The sequence below is a fragment of the Macrobrachium nipponense genome, chromosome 21 (assembly GCF_015104395.2).
Source record: "Macrobrachium nipponense isolate FS-2020 chromosome 21, ASM1510439v2, whole genome shotgun sequence".
NCBI lineage: Eukaryota > Metazoa > Arthropoda > Malacostraca > Decapoda > Palaemonidae > Macrobrachium > Macrobrachium nipponense.
In genome coordinates this window covers 24,851,823-24,871,725 of record NC_087212.1, presented here as the reverse complement: position 1 = coordinate 24,871,725, position 19,903 = coordinate 24,851,823, and the positions used below count along the sequence as shown (strand labels likewise).

The 19,903-nt window shown below is 40.1% G+C and overlaps 1 protein-coding gene across 1 annotated transcript in view; it reads left to right on the top strand.

The window, feature by feature from the left end:
* Nucleotides 1-19,903, top strand: part of LOC135197854 (spatacsin-like) — a 443,463-nt gene that overhangs the window by 337,009 nt on the left and 86,551 nt on the right. The window contains 2 exon segments of the mRNA XM_064225036.1: nucleotides 3,501-3,599; nucleotides 4,241-4,350. Of these exon segments, the coding sequence (XP_064081106.1) occupies nucleotides 3,501-3,599; nucleotides 4,241-4,350 (209 nt within the window).

Sequence of the window (19,903 nt, the reverse complement as noted above, 5' to 3'; positions counted from 1 at the left end):
CACCTGGCAGGAGTAAGAAATGTGATAGCAGACGCTCTGTCCCGGTCAGTTCCTCTGGAATCAGAGTGGTCTCTGGACGTCGGGTCATTCCAGTGGGTAAGCCGGAGAGTCCCAGGTCTCCAAGTGGATCTCTTCGCCTCACAAGCGAACCACAAGCTCCCTTGCTATGTGGCCCCCAACCTGGACCCTCTGGCTTATGCCACGGACGCCCTGTCGTTAGATTGGAACCAGTGGAGGAGAATTTATGTTTTTCCTCCAGTGAATCTTCTCTTGAAAGTCCTAGACAAACTAAGGTCTTTCAAAGGGTTAGTAGCTCTGATTGCACCGGACTGGCCCAAGAGCAACTGGTATCCTCTTCTCTTGGAATTGGGTCTCCGACCTCAACGGATCCCCAATCCCAAACTATCACAATCAGTACAAATGAGGACTGTGTTCGCTTCCTCAGGAACTCTCCAGACCCTAACTTTATGGACTTCATGAAGTTTGCGGCTAATAAAGATGCTGACATTGATCCACAGAATATTCTCTTCCTAGAATCAGATAAGAGAGAGTCAACCATTAGACAATATGACTCAGCTGTTAAGAAATTAGCATCTTTCTTGAAAGAATCGAACACTACAACCATGACAGTTAATTTGGCTATATCCTTTTTCAGATCCTTATTTGAAAAAGGTTTAGCTGCTAGCACAATTACCACTCATAAATCGGCTTTGAAGAAAATCTTTCAAGTAGGTTTTCAGATAGATCTGACTGATTCTTATTTCACATCTATCCCTAAAGCCTGTGCTAGACTTAGACCTTCCCAGAGGCCTACTACAGTTTCATGGTTCTTAAATGACGTCCTCAAACTAGCTTCAGATACTGACAACTCATCTTGTACATTCATAATGCTCCTGAGGAAGACATTATTCTTATTAAGCCTAGCCTCAGGAGCTAGAATTTCAGAACTGTCGGCTCTATCCAGGGATGCGGGTCATGTGGAATTCATCCCATCAGGAGAAGTTCTACTTGCTCCGGATCGTAGCTTTTTAGCCAAAAATGAAGATCCTCTTGCAAGGTGGGCCCCTTGGAAGGTTATCCCACTTCCGCAGGATCCTTCTCTCTGCCCAGTATCAACTCTTAGAGCCTTTCTATCTCGTACTTCTTCTAGATCCTCAGGTGCTCTCTTCATGAGAGAAAAAGGTGGTACTTTATCAGTTAAAGGCATTAGACAGCAAATCCTTTACTTCATTAAACAAGCCAACCCTGAGTCATTCCCAAAAGCACATGATATCAGGGGAGTAGCCACCTCAATTAATTATTTCCAACATATGAACTTTGAGGATCTTAGAAAGTATACTGGATGGAAATCCCCGACAGTCTTTAAACGGCATTATTTAAAGTCCTTGGAATCTTTAAAGTTTTCAGCAGTAGCAGCGGGAAACATAGTTTCCCCTGATACTGTTTAGTAGTTGTAGTATAGATCCAGGTCTCCTTTCTACCTACTTAAACCAACATGCCTCACCCTATCGTCAGGCTACTCAACATCATAGCCTTAGCCGTTGTATCATATACTGGTTTGTCCCTTATTTTTTTGCTAGGGACATCCACATTTGTACTGATAATGTACTTCAGTGTACCTACCCTTATTTTTATGCTAGGGTAGGACACAATATGTTTGTATATATTCACCATTTTATGTTAATGATGAACTTCAGTCACAATGTGTTTGTATATACTTTGAAATAATTGTATTGATGATGGATTTCAGTGTACCTACCCTTATTTTTATGCTAGGGTAGGACACATGGGTGTATATATTTTGAAATTTTGTATTTTGTTAAGTAAATCCCAATTTTTCCTTATTTTACATGCATCTTTGTAATTTACTTTAATTACCATTTAAGTACTTTAAGTTTACTAACATTTTATTATTTTACTGTTAAAATAAGTTAGTTTAAGTGCTTAATTTGTATGCTGTAATTGATTTACTTTTACTTATATTATATCCATCATTTTTAATTGTTTTTCATTTGTTCCTTTTTCATCTTGTCTGTTTCTCTGGTACTCTTTCATAGGCCGACACGAGCTGAGCCCAGAAAAGGGATTTTGACGAAGGAAAAATCTATTTCTGGGTGATTGGCTCGTGTCGCCCTATGAAACCCCCCCTTTTTTATGGTTTGTTTTCCCCCCCTTGCAGGACAAGATGTATTTAACTGTTTTATTTAAGGATGTCCGCTAGGGGCGCTGCTGTCCGTGGCGTCCTCTAGTAGTAGTAGTAGAGGCTGCATCGTCCCGTTGGTATCAGCTCTCTCTTGGGGGGATTCTGACAGGAAGTTCTAATTGGTGTTTTGGCTCGTGGTAGTGTTCCACACTCGCCCCTTTATCATACCGACACTTCTTTTTAAGAGTGAGCGAGTCAGTTTTACTGACATTTTCTTAATTTTGTTTTTCTCTGGTAATTTTAGGCTAATTTTACCTAGAAAGAATGATATTAAGGATACTTTCATAGGGCGACACGAGCCAATCACCCAGAAATAGATTTTTCCTTCGTCAAAATCCCTTATTGAAGTTTGTTCTGTTCAACTTATTGTCATAATTGCTTTAGAGTTTTTGGTACATATCGATACACAGATACTACTTTCAAACATATATTCCATGTAAGCCCTGTATATATGTAAATTACGTTAATTTAAGAAATATTATTAGCATTAAGTTGCAATTTAAGCAATAAATTTCTTATTTTTGCATCATGTGTATATGTATCTTATTAGCAATTATATTCTTTTCTTTTATTTTATCTTTTATTTGAGACCTCCTTTTGTTTTGTTCATTTTTCTTTACAATCTTGTGCTATTTCTCTGGTACGATTTCGCGCAGCGACACGAGCTGAGCCCAGAAAAGGGATTTTGACGTAAGGAAAAATCTATTTCTGGGCGATTGGCTCGGGTGTCGCCAGCGAAAATCCCGCCTACCCATCCCTCGCTCAAGATTGTCTGCTAACTTCAGGATGGCACCAGAGGCGCAGCAGTCGGCAGCATGGGATGGAGTAGTAGTTGCTGCCCACTCTGTGGGTCGGCTCTCTCGGGTGGGGATTTTGTAGTGGGAGATTTCTATTGGCAATCGGCTCGTGGTAGTGGTCTCACTCGCCATAGTGTTCATACCGACACCCTCTTGGAGGGTGAGCGAGTCAGTTGTACTGACCTTTTTCTTTATTTATTTATTCTCTGGTATGTGTTAGTACATTTACCCTAGAAATAATAGATTAAAGGATATTTCGCTGGCGACACGAGCCAATCGCCCAGAAATAGATTTTTCCTTACGTCAAAATCCCTTTTTTAACCTATTTCCATCTGGTGCCAGAAGATTTACCTTAATGTTAAGATTTCAGGTTTGTTAGCTATGAAAGATACAAATGAATTTTTAAAATTTCATTTTTACACATCTTGTTGAACTTATTAAAAACAGTTGATAACTACTATTTAAATTATTTAAATACTTGTGTATTTTTTCAATAACAGATCGGAACATCAGTTTTGGCAGCAGTCTGAGTGTACTATCTCTAGATCCAGATGATGACCTTGGAGTGAAAACTCCAACATTGATAAGAAAATCTGTTGGTAAGAATCATCAGTAGTTTAAAATTTATTTCACAAAAACTTATTTTGTACCTGACTTTTTTGTTATTTCTATGCTGTAACTGATGTCTGTATGTAGACAAAATCAAAATTTTGTAATGATTGGGATGGCTTACAATATTTAGTATTGTTTAGAGATCTAGGTTCATTACAGTTACATGATTCTGACAACAACACATTTGAACTAGGAAAGGAAAATTGTTCAAAATTTTGTTTAGAGACTTTCAAGTTTTTTTTATTATTATAGTGTAACTTGATGGAAGAAGTTACATTTAACTGTCTTTATATTTCCATCCACTATTGAACCCAAAGTTTATGAGTTAGTCATTTGGTGTATGCAGACATATTATCTTACTGTTTTGAGGATAGTCTTTAAAAATGGCAGTAAATAGACACTACACGGATGTACATAAAAGGGAGATATACTTTCATAAGTATTTGTTGTATACTAAAAAATTGTTGTATACTAAAAAAGAATGCAATCATATTTTTATAATAAATTTCAGTGTGTATACATTTATTTATAGATTTTTTTGTATGCTGAATGCCACATTTATACTTGAAAACTAGTCCTTCTCACCATTGCCATCATCCAACACTGTATCAATTATTTGTTTTTGCAGGTCTAAGAAATGGGAGGAAGACAGCTGAGCGAATTATTCTTTTGTACAGAGTTGCAGCATCACTAGATTTGTCATATAATTATGTCATCCATCATCCTACTCCAATCACTGTGAGTTAAAGACTAAAATTTCATGGAATATTTCTACTTTTCCTTAGTGTGTCTGATATTTCTATGTGCCATACACTCTTTTAGGCTATGAGTCATAGCTTGCTGCATTAAATTTGTAAAAATTTGTTCTAACTCTTAAAACTCTGGAAATCAATATTTAACTTCTTTTAAAATTGTGAATCTGATGCACAATAAACAAATGGTTGGAAAATGGCTACTATTCAGCAGGTAGTGGACTTTCTCATCTTCCTACTGAGAGAAGCATCTCTCTTCCTGCAATTAAGGGCTACAGGGCTGCACAGTGCCTAGTCCTACATCTTTAAAGGGCTTAGATCTCTCTTCCTCATGAGAGATCTCCATACTGATGAGAAGCTTCAAAAAGTCTTGCCCTCGCTGGTAACTTATCCCCTGAGTGGGATGTTACTCATGTCCTTTGAAGCCTGACTCATGCACCTTACAAGCCTCCATGAGAGTCATCAGACAGGGATGTGACCCTCAAGACTGTATTTCTGCTTGCCCTGGCATTGGCGAAGAGAGTAGGTGAACTCCATGGTCTTTCTTATAATGTTAAACACTCAAGGGGATGGGGATCTGTTTGTTTAAATTTGTCTCAGAATTCATGGCAAAGACTCAGAATCCATCGGTCCCTGACGTTAGATTTAAGTCCTTCTCAACCCTCTCCCCAGAGGACTTTGTAGGTAATGAACGGGATGGAGATGCTACTTTGTCCAGTTAGTGCTGTGGTGCTACCTTAAGAACTTGACAGCTCAGGCGTGGGTGTGGACAAATTTTTTTTACCACTGGCAAGACTAAGAAAGGGGTGTCCAAGAGCACAATCTCTTTTTTGCTTTGTGAACCTATCAAGCAGGCATACTCAACGTCAAACAAAGAGGATTCGGGTACATTCTGGCCCAGAACTCACAAAGTCTGGGGCATTGCTCCATTCCTTACATCAGAAAGAACCAGTCAGTGCATCAGGTGCTGAGAGCAGGAGTGTGGTCGCGTCAGACGACGTTCACCTCCTTATACATGTGAGGGACATTGCCCAAAGGTACTTGGACACCATTTCCTTGGGTCCTGTGGTAGCTGCTCAACAAGTTGTGCAGCTTATCCAGTTCTCCTAGCGGGACAGGTAGTATCTGATCTAAGATGTACAGCCATGTGCAGGACGGGCACAGATGCAGGTGAGTAGTCAGCCTTTCTATTTTTTCCCCCTTGAGTAGGTTCCTTCATGTGGTGAGGGGGTAAGGGATTCCGCCTTCAAGTTTACGAAGGCCGGATCCTGACATTAACTTGCATGGACATTTCCACTTTCAAAAAATTTTACTGCTTGGGTGAGTCTGGGAGGGGTTCGTGGTTTGGAGGGGGTTTGGATTCGAAGCTAATTGTGGGAGTTGTGGTGGTGAGTCGCCACCCAATATGATTTGGTCCCAAGAGATGGTGATGGGATTTTCCCATTGCTATCTTGAGGGTGGAACCAATACGTAAAGCAAATTGGCCCCTTTTCCAAGAACTTAGTTATATTGAATTAGATGCAAAGGATGTGCCAACAGTAGGAGAGGCAGTGTTCTATTTACCAATGATTTTTATGTTTGCAGCAGAAAAAGCAATCCCAAAGACCAGTGGAAAATTGCATCGGAAGCCTGTTCAATGCAAAATAAGACATAAAGCCATGAGAGCAGCTTTTACTAGGTAAAGAAGACATCGATGTGAATGCTACTTGATCTCTTTTAAAAAAGCTCGGGCCAAATTCATATGGCAAATAAAACATGTGAGACGAGAACTATCGGTACTTTTTATGTCAACAATTACCTGGAAAACACCTATGATCAGTATCTAGACAGTTATTAAGAAAATAGCAGGAAAGTATAATCCTAGTCCCCTCTGTTTTAAAAGTCAGTGGTGACTTTATAACCGATTCAAAAGCTGCTTAACATTTTGCAATGATATCCAGCAGGGATGAAAATTCTCCATTCTTCAGGGAGAGGGTGTCAGCAGAGTTGGAAACACTTGATTTTACTTCTTTTAAATCTGAATCATATAATATGCCTTTTACCATATAGGAATTTTTATTTGCTATTAATAACAGTAAAAACACTGCACCTGGACCTGATGAAATTTTATATGAAATGATCAAGAATATCTCAAAGGAAAATAAATATTAATAAACATTACCTTAATATAATTTATCTAGCCCTAAATCCCCAAAAACCGCACCAAAATTTACCACATTGGCAACCCTGTTACCTCCTATTCTGTCCGCCAGTTGGCAACACTGTCGTTGACAGATACAAAAACCTTCCCTCAAATCAGTTGTTAACGAGCGCCCGTGTTGTTTACATCACGGCTGCTCTTTATAAGTTTCCTTAAACATTTTTGTGCCTTTAAAGCTTTCATTATTTGTTAAATGAGACTTTATGTGAATTACCACTCACGCATTACATCACGAAATAGTGAATTAACTTTGATTTCTGTTGTGGTTCTTATCCTAAATTACGAACTTTTGCGCGACCCGGAACTACTGACCTGTCCAATTCTACAATGGATTGCCAAGAAATTACGATGCTTCCTTCTGCCAGCAACATCAGGAACTGCCCGGTTTGTGGGACAAGGATGAGTAGCAGGGAGTATGAACCCCATGACATTTGTAGCTCTTGTCGTGGACAGGTTTGTAACTTGACTTCTCGTTGTGACGTATGTAAGCCCTGGTCTGACGAGGATATGACTGCTTATATGAAACGCCAAACAATCTTGCAGCGTAAAAGATCGGTTAAGGAGAAAAAGAAATCGATTGCTAGAACTGTATCTAACGAATTCTTTGACTTGGGCGCTCATGGTTCTGGCTCTTCGGTTTCGGTATCGTACGACTCCGATTCCGAATTAATTGATGCTTTGCCCCCTGTACAACCGGTAATTAGTGAAGTTATTTCTGATGTAGATTCAAAGATTTTGGCAATGGAAACTACCTGGAAACAGAATTTTAAGAAATTACAGCTTAGTCTAGATAGAGATATTTCAGCTAAGTTTAACAATCTATCAGAGAATTTTCAAGAAGCCTTTACTAGAATGTCTAACACTCTTTTAGATTCATTTTCAGCTCCTCGTCAGGTACCTGTCGACAGCACCATGGGTAACGGTGCGACAGATACCCCAGCTTGTGAACCCCGTCGTGGCGAAGGCCTAGGGGGATCCGGTCCGGGCAGGTGCCTAACGAATCTTTACCCAACGTGTCCCCTGTTAGTCCCGTAACAGTGCCAAAGGGCGCTTATTTAGGAGAAGGGGGGAGGGATATTAGTGTCAGGCCTAAGATAGCTAGTCGTCAGGATTTTACTTCAGGGGAAGTTTCTAAGTTAGGATCTGACGATGATGATGATGATGACGCGGATTCGTGTGATATTGATGTTTCCTCGAATGGATGTCATGATGTAGAATTCAAGAAACTTTTTTATTTAATTTTGAGTTTTCTTCCTCAGGCGAGGCCTAAAGAGCAGAAGCAGCCTCCGCCTCGTTGTATTACAGAAGGGATTTTTCTTGACGGTCCTTCCCGGTCACGGGAATTTTTACGTTTTCCCTTTGCTCAGAGGTTCGCGAGAGTGAGGGCGGACGTTGCCGCTAACTTTCGAAGGTGATCGGGGAAGGGAAGAGGAAGCTCTCTTCTCCTTCTACGACACCGGAGAGGAGTTTACCAGGTGGCGGATGATTCTTCATTCTCTCGACCCCCAAGCCAAATCCTGATTTTGTCCGACTTTCAAGTCAACCCTTGCCTTCTAAGGCTTCAGTCTCTGTCTCAATTGAAGATTTTATTGCTATGGAGTCTGTTATGAGCTCCTTACAAGAAGCTCAATCCTTCAATATGTGGGTCCTCGGAGGGCTTTTAATGTATATCAAGGACTCCGGGTTTGTTCCTCCTGATGCTCCTCTTTTTGAGAAATTCTGCTCATCCATTTCAATCGCTTCTGTACATCAGAACGAGCTTGCTGCTTCAATGCAGGCCTTTCTTGTTTCTCTAAGGCGTAACCTGTATTTGTCGCAGTTACCCTCCTCTGTATCGGAGATTCAGAGAACCCGTCTGTTGTCCTCTTCTCCTTTTGGCGATTTCCTTTTCGATATTTCTGTGCTTTCTGAGGTTTTGAAGGAACATCAAGGTGATGCCTCTTCCCAAGCTCACTGGGCCTTATCAAGAGCTTTTTCCTCTGGTCTTCCTCCCGTTCCTTCAAGGAGTAAGCGTAAGTTTAGGACCAGATCTGTACCTTCTGCTCCAGCCCAACAACCTCCTTCTGGTTCTTTTTTCCAGAGTGCATCTCAGGTTGCTGGTGCCTCTACTTCATCCTCTGGCGCTCACCCTTTGAAACGCGGGAGAGGTTCTTGGCGTGGTTCTAAGGGCAGAGAAAGAGCTCAACCTCCAGGAGGACCTTCTTCTTCTTCTTCTTCTTCTTCCTTGTCTCTACGTAAGAATTTTCGGAAGTAGGAGTCATCACCTCGCCTGGAGACCGCAGTAGGAGCTTGTCTCTCCCGCCATTGGTCAGCTTGGCAGGGGAGAGCGGTGGATGCTTGGGTGGTGGAGGTCCTGAAGGAAGGTTACGAGATCCCTTTTGTTTCCAGACCTCCACTTTCCAATCGTCCTCTCGAGTTCAGCAGTTATTCCCCTCACTCAATCAGGGGTCAAGCCTTGGAGAAGGAGCTTTCGGCCCTCTTGGAGAAGGATGCCATAGAGCGAGCTCCTCCTTCTCCCGGGTTTTACTCTTGGATGTTTGTAGTTCTAAAGGCCTCGGGTGCCTGGCGCCCCATCATAGATCTTTCGGTTTTGAACAAGTTCATTCTAAAGTCCAAGTTCAAGGATGGAGACGGTCCAGACTGTTCTTTCATCCGTCACGAGGGGGGACTGGATGATTTCCATCGATCTGCAGGATGCTTATCTGCAAATCCCCATCCATCCAAGAAGCAGACCTTACCTTCGGTTTTTTCACGGACTCGGGAGTTTTCCAGTTCAAGACCCTTTGTTTCGGCCTCACCACTGCTCCACAGGTCTTTTCTCGGGTGATGGCTCCTGTTTCAGCTATTCTGCATCAGTTAAATGTAAGGATGCTTCGGTATCTGGACGATTGGCTAGTCCAGGCCGAATCTCTAGAGAAATGTCTCCGGTCGAGGGAGATAGTTCTGTCTCTTTGTGTCGAGTTGGGCATTCGTGTCAACTTCGACAAGTCCAATCTAATCCCTTGCCAGATCATGACTTATCTGGGGATTGTTTTGAATTCCCAGATTTTGAGGGCTTCTCCCGCTCAGAAACGGATAGACAAGCTTCTGAGTCTGATCGAAGAATTTTTGTCCTCCGTAACGCAGCCAGTTTCTCTTTGGAGGTCTCTCCTGGGCCATTTGTCATCCCTCATCCAACTGGTTCCCGAGGTCGTCTCAGAATGAGGTCCCTTCAGTCGACACTTCGCCAGTCATGGGATTTCGTGTCCGAGGACACGATAGTCGCCTCTTCTCCACAATGTCGGAAGGATCTCCGTTGGTGGATGCAAGTTCACCGCCTCAAGTCAGGGACATCTCTTCTTTCGGTTCCTCCGGACCTAATGTTTTGGTCAGACGCCTCGGATCAAGGTTGGGGCGCACACCTGGGCTCCGAAGCCGCTTCGGGCCTTTGGTTAGAGGAGGAGAGGATCATGTCAATAAATTGGAGGGAAACTGAGGGCAGTGTACCTAGGCCTTCTTTCATTTCAGGAACAACTGTTGGAGTCGGTTGTCGCGATCTTTGTCGACAACACCACAGCAGTCTCGTACTTGAGAAACCAAGGCGGCACACAGTCGGATCTTCTCACTCAAGAAGCCCGATCAATCCTGTGTTGGGCAGAAGACAGGGGGATTACGTTGGTCCCTCAGTTTATCCTGGGCCATCACAACGTCTTAGCAGACGCCTTGTCGAGACCGAACGAAGTTCAAGGGTCGGAGTGGACACTTTGCCAGGAAGTCTTCGACAGCCTCAGGAAGAAATGGCCTGTCACAGTCAATCTGTTTGCCACCCCACTGAATTTTCGGTGCCAGATATTCTTCGCCCCTTACCAGACTCTCAGAGTGCCGGGACAGACTCTTTTGCAGGACTGGGAGGGACTTCAAGCCTATGCTTTTCCTACGTTCTCTCTGGTGAGGTCAGTCCTCAACAAAGTGAGGGCAACCAAGCGTCTGGATCTCACCTTGATCGCCCCCTTCTGGCCACAGAAGAGGAGGTGGTTTCCCGACCTTCTGGAAGCACTGGTGGAAACCCCCATTCGCCTGCCACAGAGACCAGATCTTCTCAAACAACCCACATCATCGGTTCCATCAGAGGCTCCACATGCTTCATCTTCATGCCTGGAGACTGTCAGGAGGTTCTCCAAGCACGAAGGGTTCTCCTCCAGAGTGGCGCGACAGTTGGCTCTTGCCAGACGGCAATCAACCAGAGTAAATTATCAGGCTAAATGGTCGGTTTACAGACGTTGGTGTAAGTCTCAAGGACATTCAATTTCTAGACCTTCCTTACCAAAAGTAGCGGAGTTTTTAGTTCATTTACATCATGACAGAGCCCTGTCACCTTCGTGCATTAAGGGTTATAGGTCTATGCTTTCCTATGTTTTTAAGACAAGGCTCCCTGAGATCTCTTCATCTTATGTCATTAGAGATTTACTTCGATCTTTTCCCTATCTCGACCCAGGCCGCAGTGTTCGCCTCCGACATGGGACGTTAACAAAGTCCTTCAAGCCTTAAGGTTCCCTCCGTTTGAGCCTCTGAATTCTGCCAAATTTAGGGACCTCTCTTCTAAGACACTCTTCCTTGTCTCACTGGCTACAGCCAAGAGGTGGGTGAACTACAAGCACTCTCTTTTCTGGTTGCCAGATCTGGACAAGACATGATTTTGTCATACCTTCCTGAATTTGTCGCAAAGACTGAATCGTCTGATAATCCCATTCCCAGGTCTTTCGTACTGAAGTCGCTGGTCGACTTTGTTGGTAATTTAAATGAGGAATTAGTTCTTTGCCCTGTTAGGGCGCTCTCATGCTATTTACACCGCACGAAGGACATTCAGGGTCGTCCCCGTCATCTGTTTGTTTCACCCCGAAATGTCAAGAGACCTATTTCAAAGAATGGTGTATCCTTTTTTCTCAGAGATCTGATCGTTAAAACTGGTGGTTCGGCTGCTGAGGAAGACCAGACGCCGAGAGCACACAGTATTAGAGCAGTGCTACAATCAGTAGCTTTATGAAGAACGTCTCAGTCGCCAAGGTGCTTGAGGCGGCGACTTGGCGTTCTAATTCTGTTTTTGCCTCTTTTTACTTGAGGGATATTTCTCTAGTTCTAGGCGACCTTCGTTCTTTGGGCCCGTTGGTGATGGCAGGACAGGTCGTCAGACAGGAGAATTAGGTAGTCTTCCTGTTTTACGTTTGGTTGCTACCTGTATATTATTCATTAATTTTTGTTTTGTTGTATATATTTTTTGTTTTTGTATTATAACCCATGGCAGTTTTTGACGTAGTTATAATGGGAATTAGGCAGTTTGGTATTTAGGTGTTGTTGATGACAGGGACTGACTGCTTGGCAACTCATGCTGCTTCCATTGTCAGTGTGAAATGGTTCCAGCCACTGGGTTGTCGGCACTGGCGACTACGCTTCTCCCAGAGTCAATGCTGACCTAGGACTAGCCACTGGTTCGCTTGTCCTGACGACTCCTGCTTCTTCCTCTGTCCTGGACAGGGAATTAGTCGATGGATCGTCTGCTGTCATCTGGTGACTCGCTCACCATCTACTTTTTGTCTCACCTGTTTTCTCGGAGTCAGACACTCGTGTGAGATCAGGCGACATTTAGTAGCCCTGAGTTTCTTGTTGACGAAGTCGGTTGCGTTGATACACCCCCGATGATCGTGTAACATGAGACCAGGTTGGACTGTCAGGCATTCGTCCTTCGGGACTGAATCGCCTTTTTGCTCCGCGCTCCTTTCTCTTGGCACCAGAAAGCTCGAGTTAGGAGTTGCTCATGAGCCGATACGTTGCTGGCGACGTCGGGCTGCGTTGATACACCCCCAAGGTTTGCTTAGCTTTGAATCGCCCAGACAGTCCAGACACTCATCCTTTAGGGAAAGAATAGTGCTTGATAGTCTTCAGGGTGCAGCCTTGCTGTCCGCAATTCGTCTGACTGGTCACCTGGTCGGTCACCTGACTTTAGTACAGACGGACTGACTATGCACTTACTCCTTGTCCTGTGCTACCGCAGTTTGGTGGCATTATGGTAGGAGACTTTGAGTTGTTAGTATCTTAGACCTTGGGTTGAGTTTTGACTGCCTATGATATATATTTCTTTGTTTGTTTTCTCCTATTCTGTCCGAAGGGGAAATTGTATTCAGATTCCCTCCTCCTTTTCAATGTGGTTAATCGGGCTAGATAAATTATATTAAGGTAATGTTTATTAATATGGAATTTTTATTCTAAAATTAATATTAATAATACTTACCTGTATAATTTATCTAGTCCCACCCATCCTACCCCACGATCTGCCTATCACAACTGATTTGAGGGAAGGTTTTTGTATCTGTCAACGACAGTGTTGCCAACTGGCGGACAGAATAGGAGGTAACAGGGTTGCCAATGTGGTAAATTTTGGTGCGGTTTTTGGGGATTTAGGGCTAGATAAATTATACAGGTAAGTATTATTAATATTAATTTTAGAATAAAAATTCCATTTTCCATTCTAAGTATTATTAATAGAATTTTTAAGGAGAGTGATTTCCCTAGTGTTTGGGAAATAGCGACAGTTTTACCATTTGTCAAGCCTGAGAATGATTTATCTGTCCATACAAGATATAGACCAATAGCTTTAACATCCTGTTTATGTAAACTTATGGAAAAAATGGTAAATTTTAGGTTGGTATGGTTTTTAGAATCAAAGAAGATTATATCATCATCTCAGTGTGGCTTTTGCCGTATGCACTCTTGCACAGATGTATTGATACGTTTGGAGAATGCAGTTGGTCAGGCATTTGCTTCCAAGCAGCATTATGTGGCAGTTTTCTTTGACCTAGAAAAGGCTCATGACACTACCTGAAGGCATGGAATTATGAAAGCCTTGCATGAAATTGGTCTGTGTGGTGAACTATCACTTTTTATTTAAGTTTTTTTTTTAAACCATTATTTTAATGTCAGAGTTGGTAGTACTTTGTCTAATTTGAAAGAACAAGAGGAAGGAGTACCACAGGGAAGTGTGTTAAGTGTCACTGTTTGCCTTAGCCATAAATGGGATAGCCTCAAAAATTCCAAAAGATGTAATGTCAACAATGTTCGTTGATGATTTATCTATTTTATGTGCTGCATCTAAAATGTCTGTTGCAGAACAAAAACTTCAGTTGGTAATAAATAAAGTTAACAGTTGGGCAGCTGAGCGTGGTTTTAAATTTTCCTCTGCCAAAACTGTTGTTATGCATTTCTGCCGTATCAGAGGGGTTCATCCAGACCCAGATCTGTTTTTAAATGGACAGGGACTTGCATTTGTGAGGAAACAAAGTTTTTAGGCCTCATCTTTGATAGCAGGTTAACATGGGAAGCTCATCTCAGGAGCCTCAAAGTCAAATGCATGAAGACCTTAGATGTTTTAAAAGTCTTAAGTCATACAAATTGGGGGGCTGATAGAAAGCACTTGTTACATGTTTATAAAGCAATGGTTGCTTCAAAATTGGCATATGGGTCAGAAATCTACTCATCAGCAACTACAAGAAGGTTAGATACTTTGAATGCAGTTCACCATGGGGGAATCAGAATTGCAACAGGAGCCTTTAGATCCTCCCCAATATCTAGTTTATTAGTGGATGCAGGTGAACTGTCCCGAGATTTGTTAAGGAAATTTACCCTGTTGAAATATTGGTACCACATACAGAGAATTCCTGAGTTCTTAGCCTACAATATTGTTTTTAAAGGCAGTTTTTGTATTCATGTAAGATATGCTTCATATCCAAAGCCTTTTGGATACAGGGTAAAATGTGCCTTAGAGAAGCTCAATATAATAAAAGGAAAAGTAATTTCAGCAAAATTTTCAAGATTCCCTCCATGGAAGTTGCCCTCTGTGCAATATTGTAAATGGTTTTCTGGTTGCAAGGCAGAGTGTTCAGATGACATTCTTAAACAGAAATTCCTTTGCCATGCTGAAAAGCATGATAACTCGAGGCAAATCTTTATTGATGGCTCCAAATCCAATGCAGGCATTGGATTTGGAGTGGTATACCCTGACGGTAGTATTTGTGGACCATTGCCAAGTTCTGCTTCTATTTTTACTGCTGAACTTTTTAGCATTTTAACAGCACTAAAGAAAATAGTAACTTTAGAAGGAGATAATTTTACCATTTTTAGTGATTCTAAGAGTGCCTTGGAAGCTTTGACATCTTTTAATCCAGTACACCCTGTGGTACTGGAAATAACAGAGTGGCTGTTTTTATTAAAACAAAAACAGAAGGCAGTTAATTTCTGTTGGGTTCCTTCACATGTTGGCATTGTTGGAAATGAATGAGCTGATGAACTGGCTAAGTCAGGTACATCAAAAAATTCAAGAAGTATAACAATTCCTTGCGCAGACTACATTCCTGAAATTAAAAAGACAGCAGAATCAGTTTGGCAATTTTGTTGGACAATAGAGAGTAATAATATGGCAATTTTGTTGGACAATAGAGAGTAATAATAAAGTGAGAGAACTTACTGATGTAATCAACCCCTGGTTTTATTTGTTAGAAGACCGTCAGAAAGAGACTGCATTATGTAGGTTTCGGATCGGCCACTCACGGATTACTCGTGGTTTTTTAATGAGCAATGACCCTGAACCATTTTGTGAGGATTGTCTTGTTCCCCTCACTGTAAAACATTTACTGGCAGAATGTCCCAGCTTAATGTCAGTAAGGAACTGTCATTTTAACGCAGTTGGAAGAACGTATTTTAAACAGGATGCCATTATAGGAAGGGATTTTAATGAGGATAGCCTTTTTAGTTACCTTCAAGAAGCAGGTCTTCTTGAAAAAATTTAGGTTAGTTTGGTCATGATGTTTGAGTATGTGTATATGTGTTAGTATGTGTTAGTGTATATCATTTGCTTTTAAGTCTTTTACTTCGCTAAATTTGTGTATACATAAAGTTCACCTCCAATTGATATATATATTACCATATATAAGGTTTTAGTACTTTTAATATCTATCTATTTCACTGAATTGTGTAGAATTTGGAAGTATGCAGGGTGCCTGTGTTGCTTGCACTTTTGTTTACAATTGATTTGAAATAGGTGTGTAGGTGGGATGAGTATTTTGTGTTTTGGGGTTTTCTGTAGTTCTCTGACAGATTTTTATAGAGACATATTTATAGCTTTTTAACCCTTAAATGCCGAAGCGGTAAAAAAAAAATGTCTCCCGTGTGCCGGAGGTGTTTCAGAGTGAGAGCGGAATTGGAAAAAATATTTTTTTCAAAAAATCACAGCATGCTTAGTTTTCAAGATTAAGAGTTCATTTTTGGCTCCTTATTTTGTCATTGGCTGAAGTTTAGTATGCAACCATCAGAAATGAAAAAAATTATCATTATCATATATAAATAATGCGATATATGATAGCGCAAAAACGAAATTTCATATATAATTGTATTCAAATCGCGCTGTGCGCAAAACGGTTAAAGGTAACAAGTTACTTTTTTTTCGTTGTAATTTACACTAAATTGCAATCATTTTGGTATATAACACAGTGTAAAACAATAAAAGCAACACAGAGAAAATATTATCACAAAATAATGCATGAATTCGTAACGCGCGGACGTAAACAAATATTTTTTTCAAAAATTCACCATAAATCTAAATATTGTCCTAGAGACTTCCAATTTCTTTCAAAATGAAGACAAATGATTGAATATTACTATACTGTAAGAATATTAGCTTACAAATGCAGTTTTCGACCATATCTGATGAGTTAAAGTTGACCGAATGTCGATTTTTTTTATATATATTTTTTATATGCAATTATTTCGGAAATAAGAAAAGCTACAACCTTCAAATATTTTTCGTTTTATTCTACATGAAATTGCGCACATTTTCATATATAAAACTCTATGAAATGCCTAATATGAAACGGAGCAAATATTCCGAGAATGGAACGTACGCATTTCAGAGATTTGTGGCAGAGAATCCGCGCGCGGAGGGAAGGAAAGTTTTTTTTTTTAAATTCACCATAAATCTAAATATTGTGCTAGAGACTTCGAATTTGTTTCAAGATGAAAATAAATGACTGAATATTACTAGACTCTAAGAGTTTTAGCTTACAATTGCGCTTTTCGACCATTTCGGTAGAGTCAAAGTTGACCGAACATGGTTTTTTTTCTATTTATCGTGATTTATATGCAAATATTTCAAAAATGAGAAAAGCTACAACCTTCAATTATTTATTGTTGTATTCTACATAAAATTGCGCACATTTTCATATATAAAACTTTATGTAACGGCTAATTTAAAATGGTGCAAACATTACCACAATCGCACGTATGATTTTTTTGAAAGAGTTACCGCTCGGACGTAAAGAAAATGCTATTTTTTTCATAAATTCACCATAAATCGAAATATTGTGCTAGAGACTTCCAATTTGTTGCAAAATTAAGGTAAATGCTTGAATATTACTAGAATATAAGCGTTTTAGCTTACAATTGCGTTTTTTGACCATTTCAGTAGAGTCAAAGTTGACCGAAGGTTGAAAATTTGTCACTTATCATTTTTTATATGACAATATTTCAAAATTGATAAAAGCTACAACCATGGGTTGTTTTTAGTTGTTTTGTGCATGAAATTGCGCACATTTTCATATATAAAACTTTATGTAATGGCTAATTTAAAATGGTGCAAACATTACCACAATCGCATGTATGATTTTTTTCGGAAGAGTTACCGCGTGGACGTAAGGAAAAAGTTTTTTCATAAATTCACCATAAATCGAAATAGTGTGCTAGAGACTTCCAATTAGTTGCAAAATTGAGGTAAATGATTGAATATTACTAAAATGTAAGAGTTTTAGCTTACAATTGCGTTTTTCGACCATTTCGGTAGAGTCAAAGTTGACCGAAGGTTGAAATTTTGGCACTTATCGTTATTTATATAAAAGTATCTCAAAACCGATAAAAGCTACAATCATGAGTATTTTGTTGTTGTATTCTACATAAAAATGCGCACATTTTCATATATAATACTCCATGTAATGGCTAATTTAAAATGGTAAAAAAATTATGTCGGTGACGAAATAATTTCCGAGATGTGTCACAGATACTTTTTAGTGCGGCAAGAAAGAAATTCGGGCTTGCGCGCCTGTATAACGATTGTAAACAAAACAACACCTTGTTCCGTGAACTCCCAGCATCCCCCAAGGCACGTGATTCAAGAGTTTTTGGCTGGTAGGCCTAAAAGTATTTTTCCGCGAATTTTTAAAAAAACTTTTGTATGTCGACGTAAAATACGTCCAGTCGGCACACGAGAGACAAAAAATGTCGACGTAAAATAATGATACGGTGTCAATAACCTCATCATTGCAATGCCAGTAAGAACTAACAAATCAATCAATCAATCAATTCTATTTTTTCACTGATATGATCTAATAGAAGCAAGCAAGTCCTGCCCTTTCTCTAACAAGGGAAGAGAGGGATTGGCAGTAAAACTAACCCATTGCTTATCTTAGTTATATTGTCTCTGACATAGACATAGGGTTTTTCCAAGCCTTTTACTTTGAAAAGCCCAGAAGTCTGACAGTCAAGCAGACAATTCCCTGATCATAGTCATGGGACTGCTTCCTTGCTCAACATAACACAACCTACTATGAGATTCAGGGCCTCTGTTACATGGTTTTTTGAACTTTGCTCCTTATCAAAGCATCGGATGTAGCTGAAAGTTGACATATGTATGTTTTACAACCACACACAAATTTTGGCAGCATTATCAATGACCTAAACCTGATAGTTTTAATTTTTATAGAGTAAAAATTATCCAGCCGATGCCATGGCCAATGATTACGAGCCAAGAGTTGAAAAACATTCATTACGTAAGCAAGGTAAACAACATTTGACAAAATGTTGCCCCGCCCATCCACCGGACAGAAACTCATTCACCTTATTCCATCGGCTCTGAAACCCATAGCAGTCAATAATGGCTATCAGGATTTGGAATTTTCCCCGTGGTTGCAAAACTGCATTTGTCTTACGACTTGCAACTTTTTACAGTCAAGAGAAAGCCCGTGGCCATGACAAAGACTTTATGAATGGTGGAACGATACACAGATGTGGGTGGGGTATCTGTGCTAGCGTAGTACTACTACTGTAGTAATAGCAGTAATATACATGAATTAAACGTTTAGGCCAACTGCTGGGATCCTTGAGGATCATTTAGCACTTCTTGCAACTACTCGAGAAATGAGTTGTTATAGCCAGAAGTTAAATTTTCTAATCCAACAATGCCCATGATAGCCTTCAGTGTTATCCTGAATTATAACGAGGCCAAAGTTGATGGAGCCTCATGAAGCCATCATTCTGACAAGCTTGTCTACTACATTATTGAAAATTACCAACTATTCCCTACATCTTGTCAATCTGATTGTGACCTATAAAGTAGACTGTAATTTCTTAGGAAACTTATTTTGGAGTTAGACTAATAATCAAAGTGTTTTTGTATTTATTAACATATTTTGTTGGTTTGTTCATTATGACAATTATCAGTGGAGAGGTTTCAGAGTTCATAAAGGTGTACTGCTTTGCTTGTATTTACATTTTTATGTCATTGTTGCCAGAGCTCTAGCCTTCGTTACGTATAGCCAATCATCCATCAAGAAAGAGGGAAGAAATGCTGTCATAAGTTACGTAACGAGTGCATTCGAAACCTTTTCTCTGAGTAAGTTGGCCCATCTTCAAAAAAAGTCACTTTTACATTATAAATACCAAATTTATTCAACCTACGTAATGCAGAATACAGTCAAAATTTATGTGTGGATAAAATATGTATTCTGAATAAGCGTTATATTTATGAAATGCATAGATAAAAAGTTATTGCGAAAAAACCATGTTACAGAGGCCCTGAATCTCATAGTAGGTGAGGCGAACCTCCAGTTGGTTATGAAGCTTACTCAGAGCCTCCCACCAATCAGTAACTCTTTATATGTAAAGACTTATGGTTTCTATTTGTGTAGGAATAAATGAAAGATTATTTTGTATCCTTCCTAACATACAAACCTGAGGTCTTGAAATACACTGCCCACCTCTAGCCACCCCTCATTCTGATACCTGGGCTATTAGGCAAGTAGTTGTGCAACTCAGTGAAAGTTCAACTACTGAAAAACCTTTTTTGCAGATAAATGTGCTCTAGCTTGCTCTGAAGATAATTCTTATGTAAAAACCACAGGTTCGTATATTAGGAAAAATACAAATTACTTCCAAAATTTGTCATATTACTTGTAATTTTCAGCTTGAGATATAGTAGTAGACATTTTTATGGGTGATTCCAACACAAGATATGAAAAAGTTTATTGTTTATTACTTTCTTGGGCTT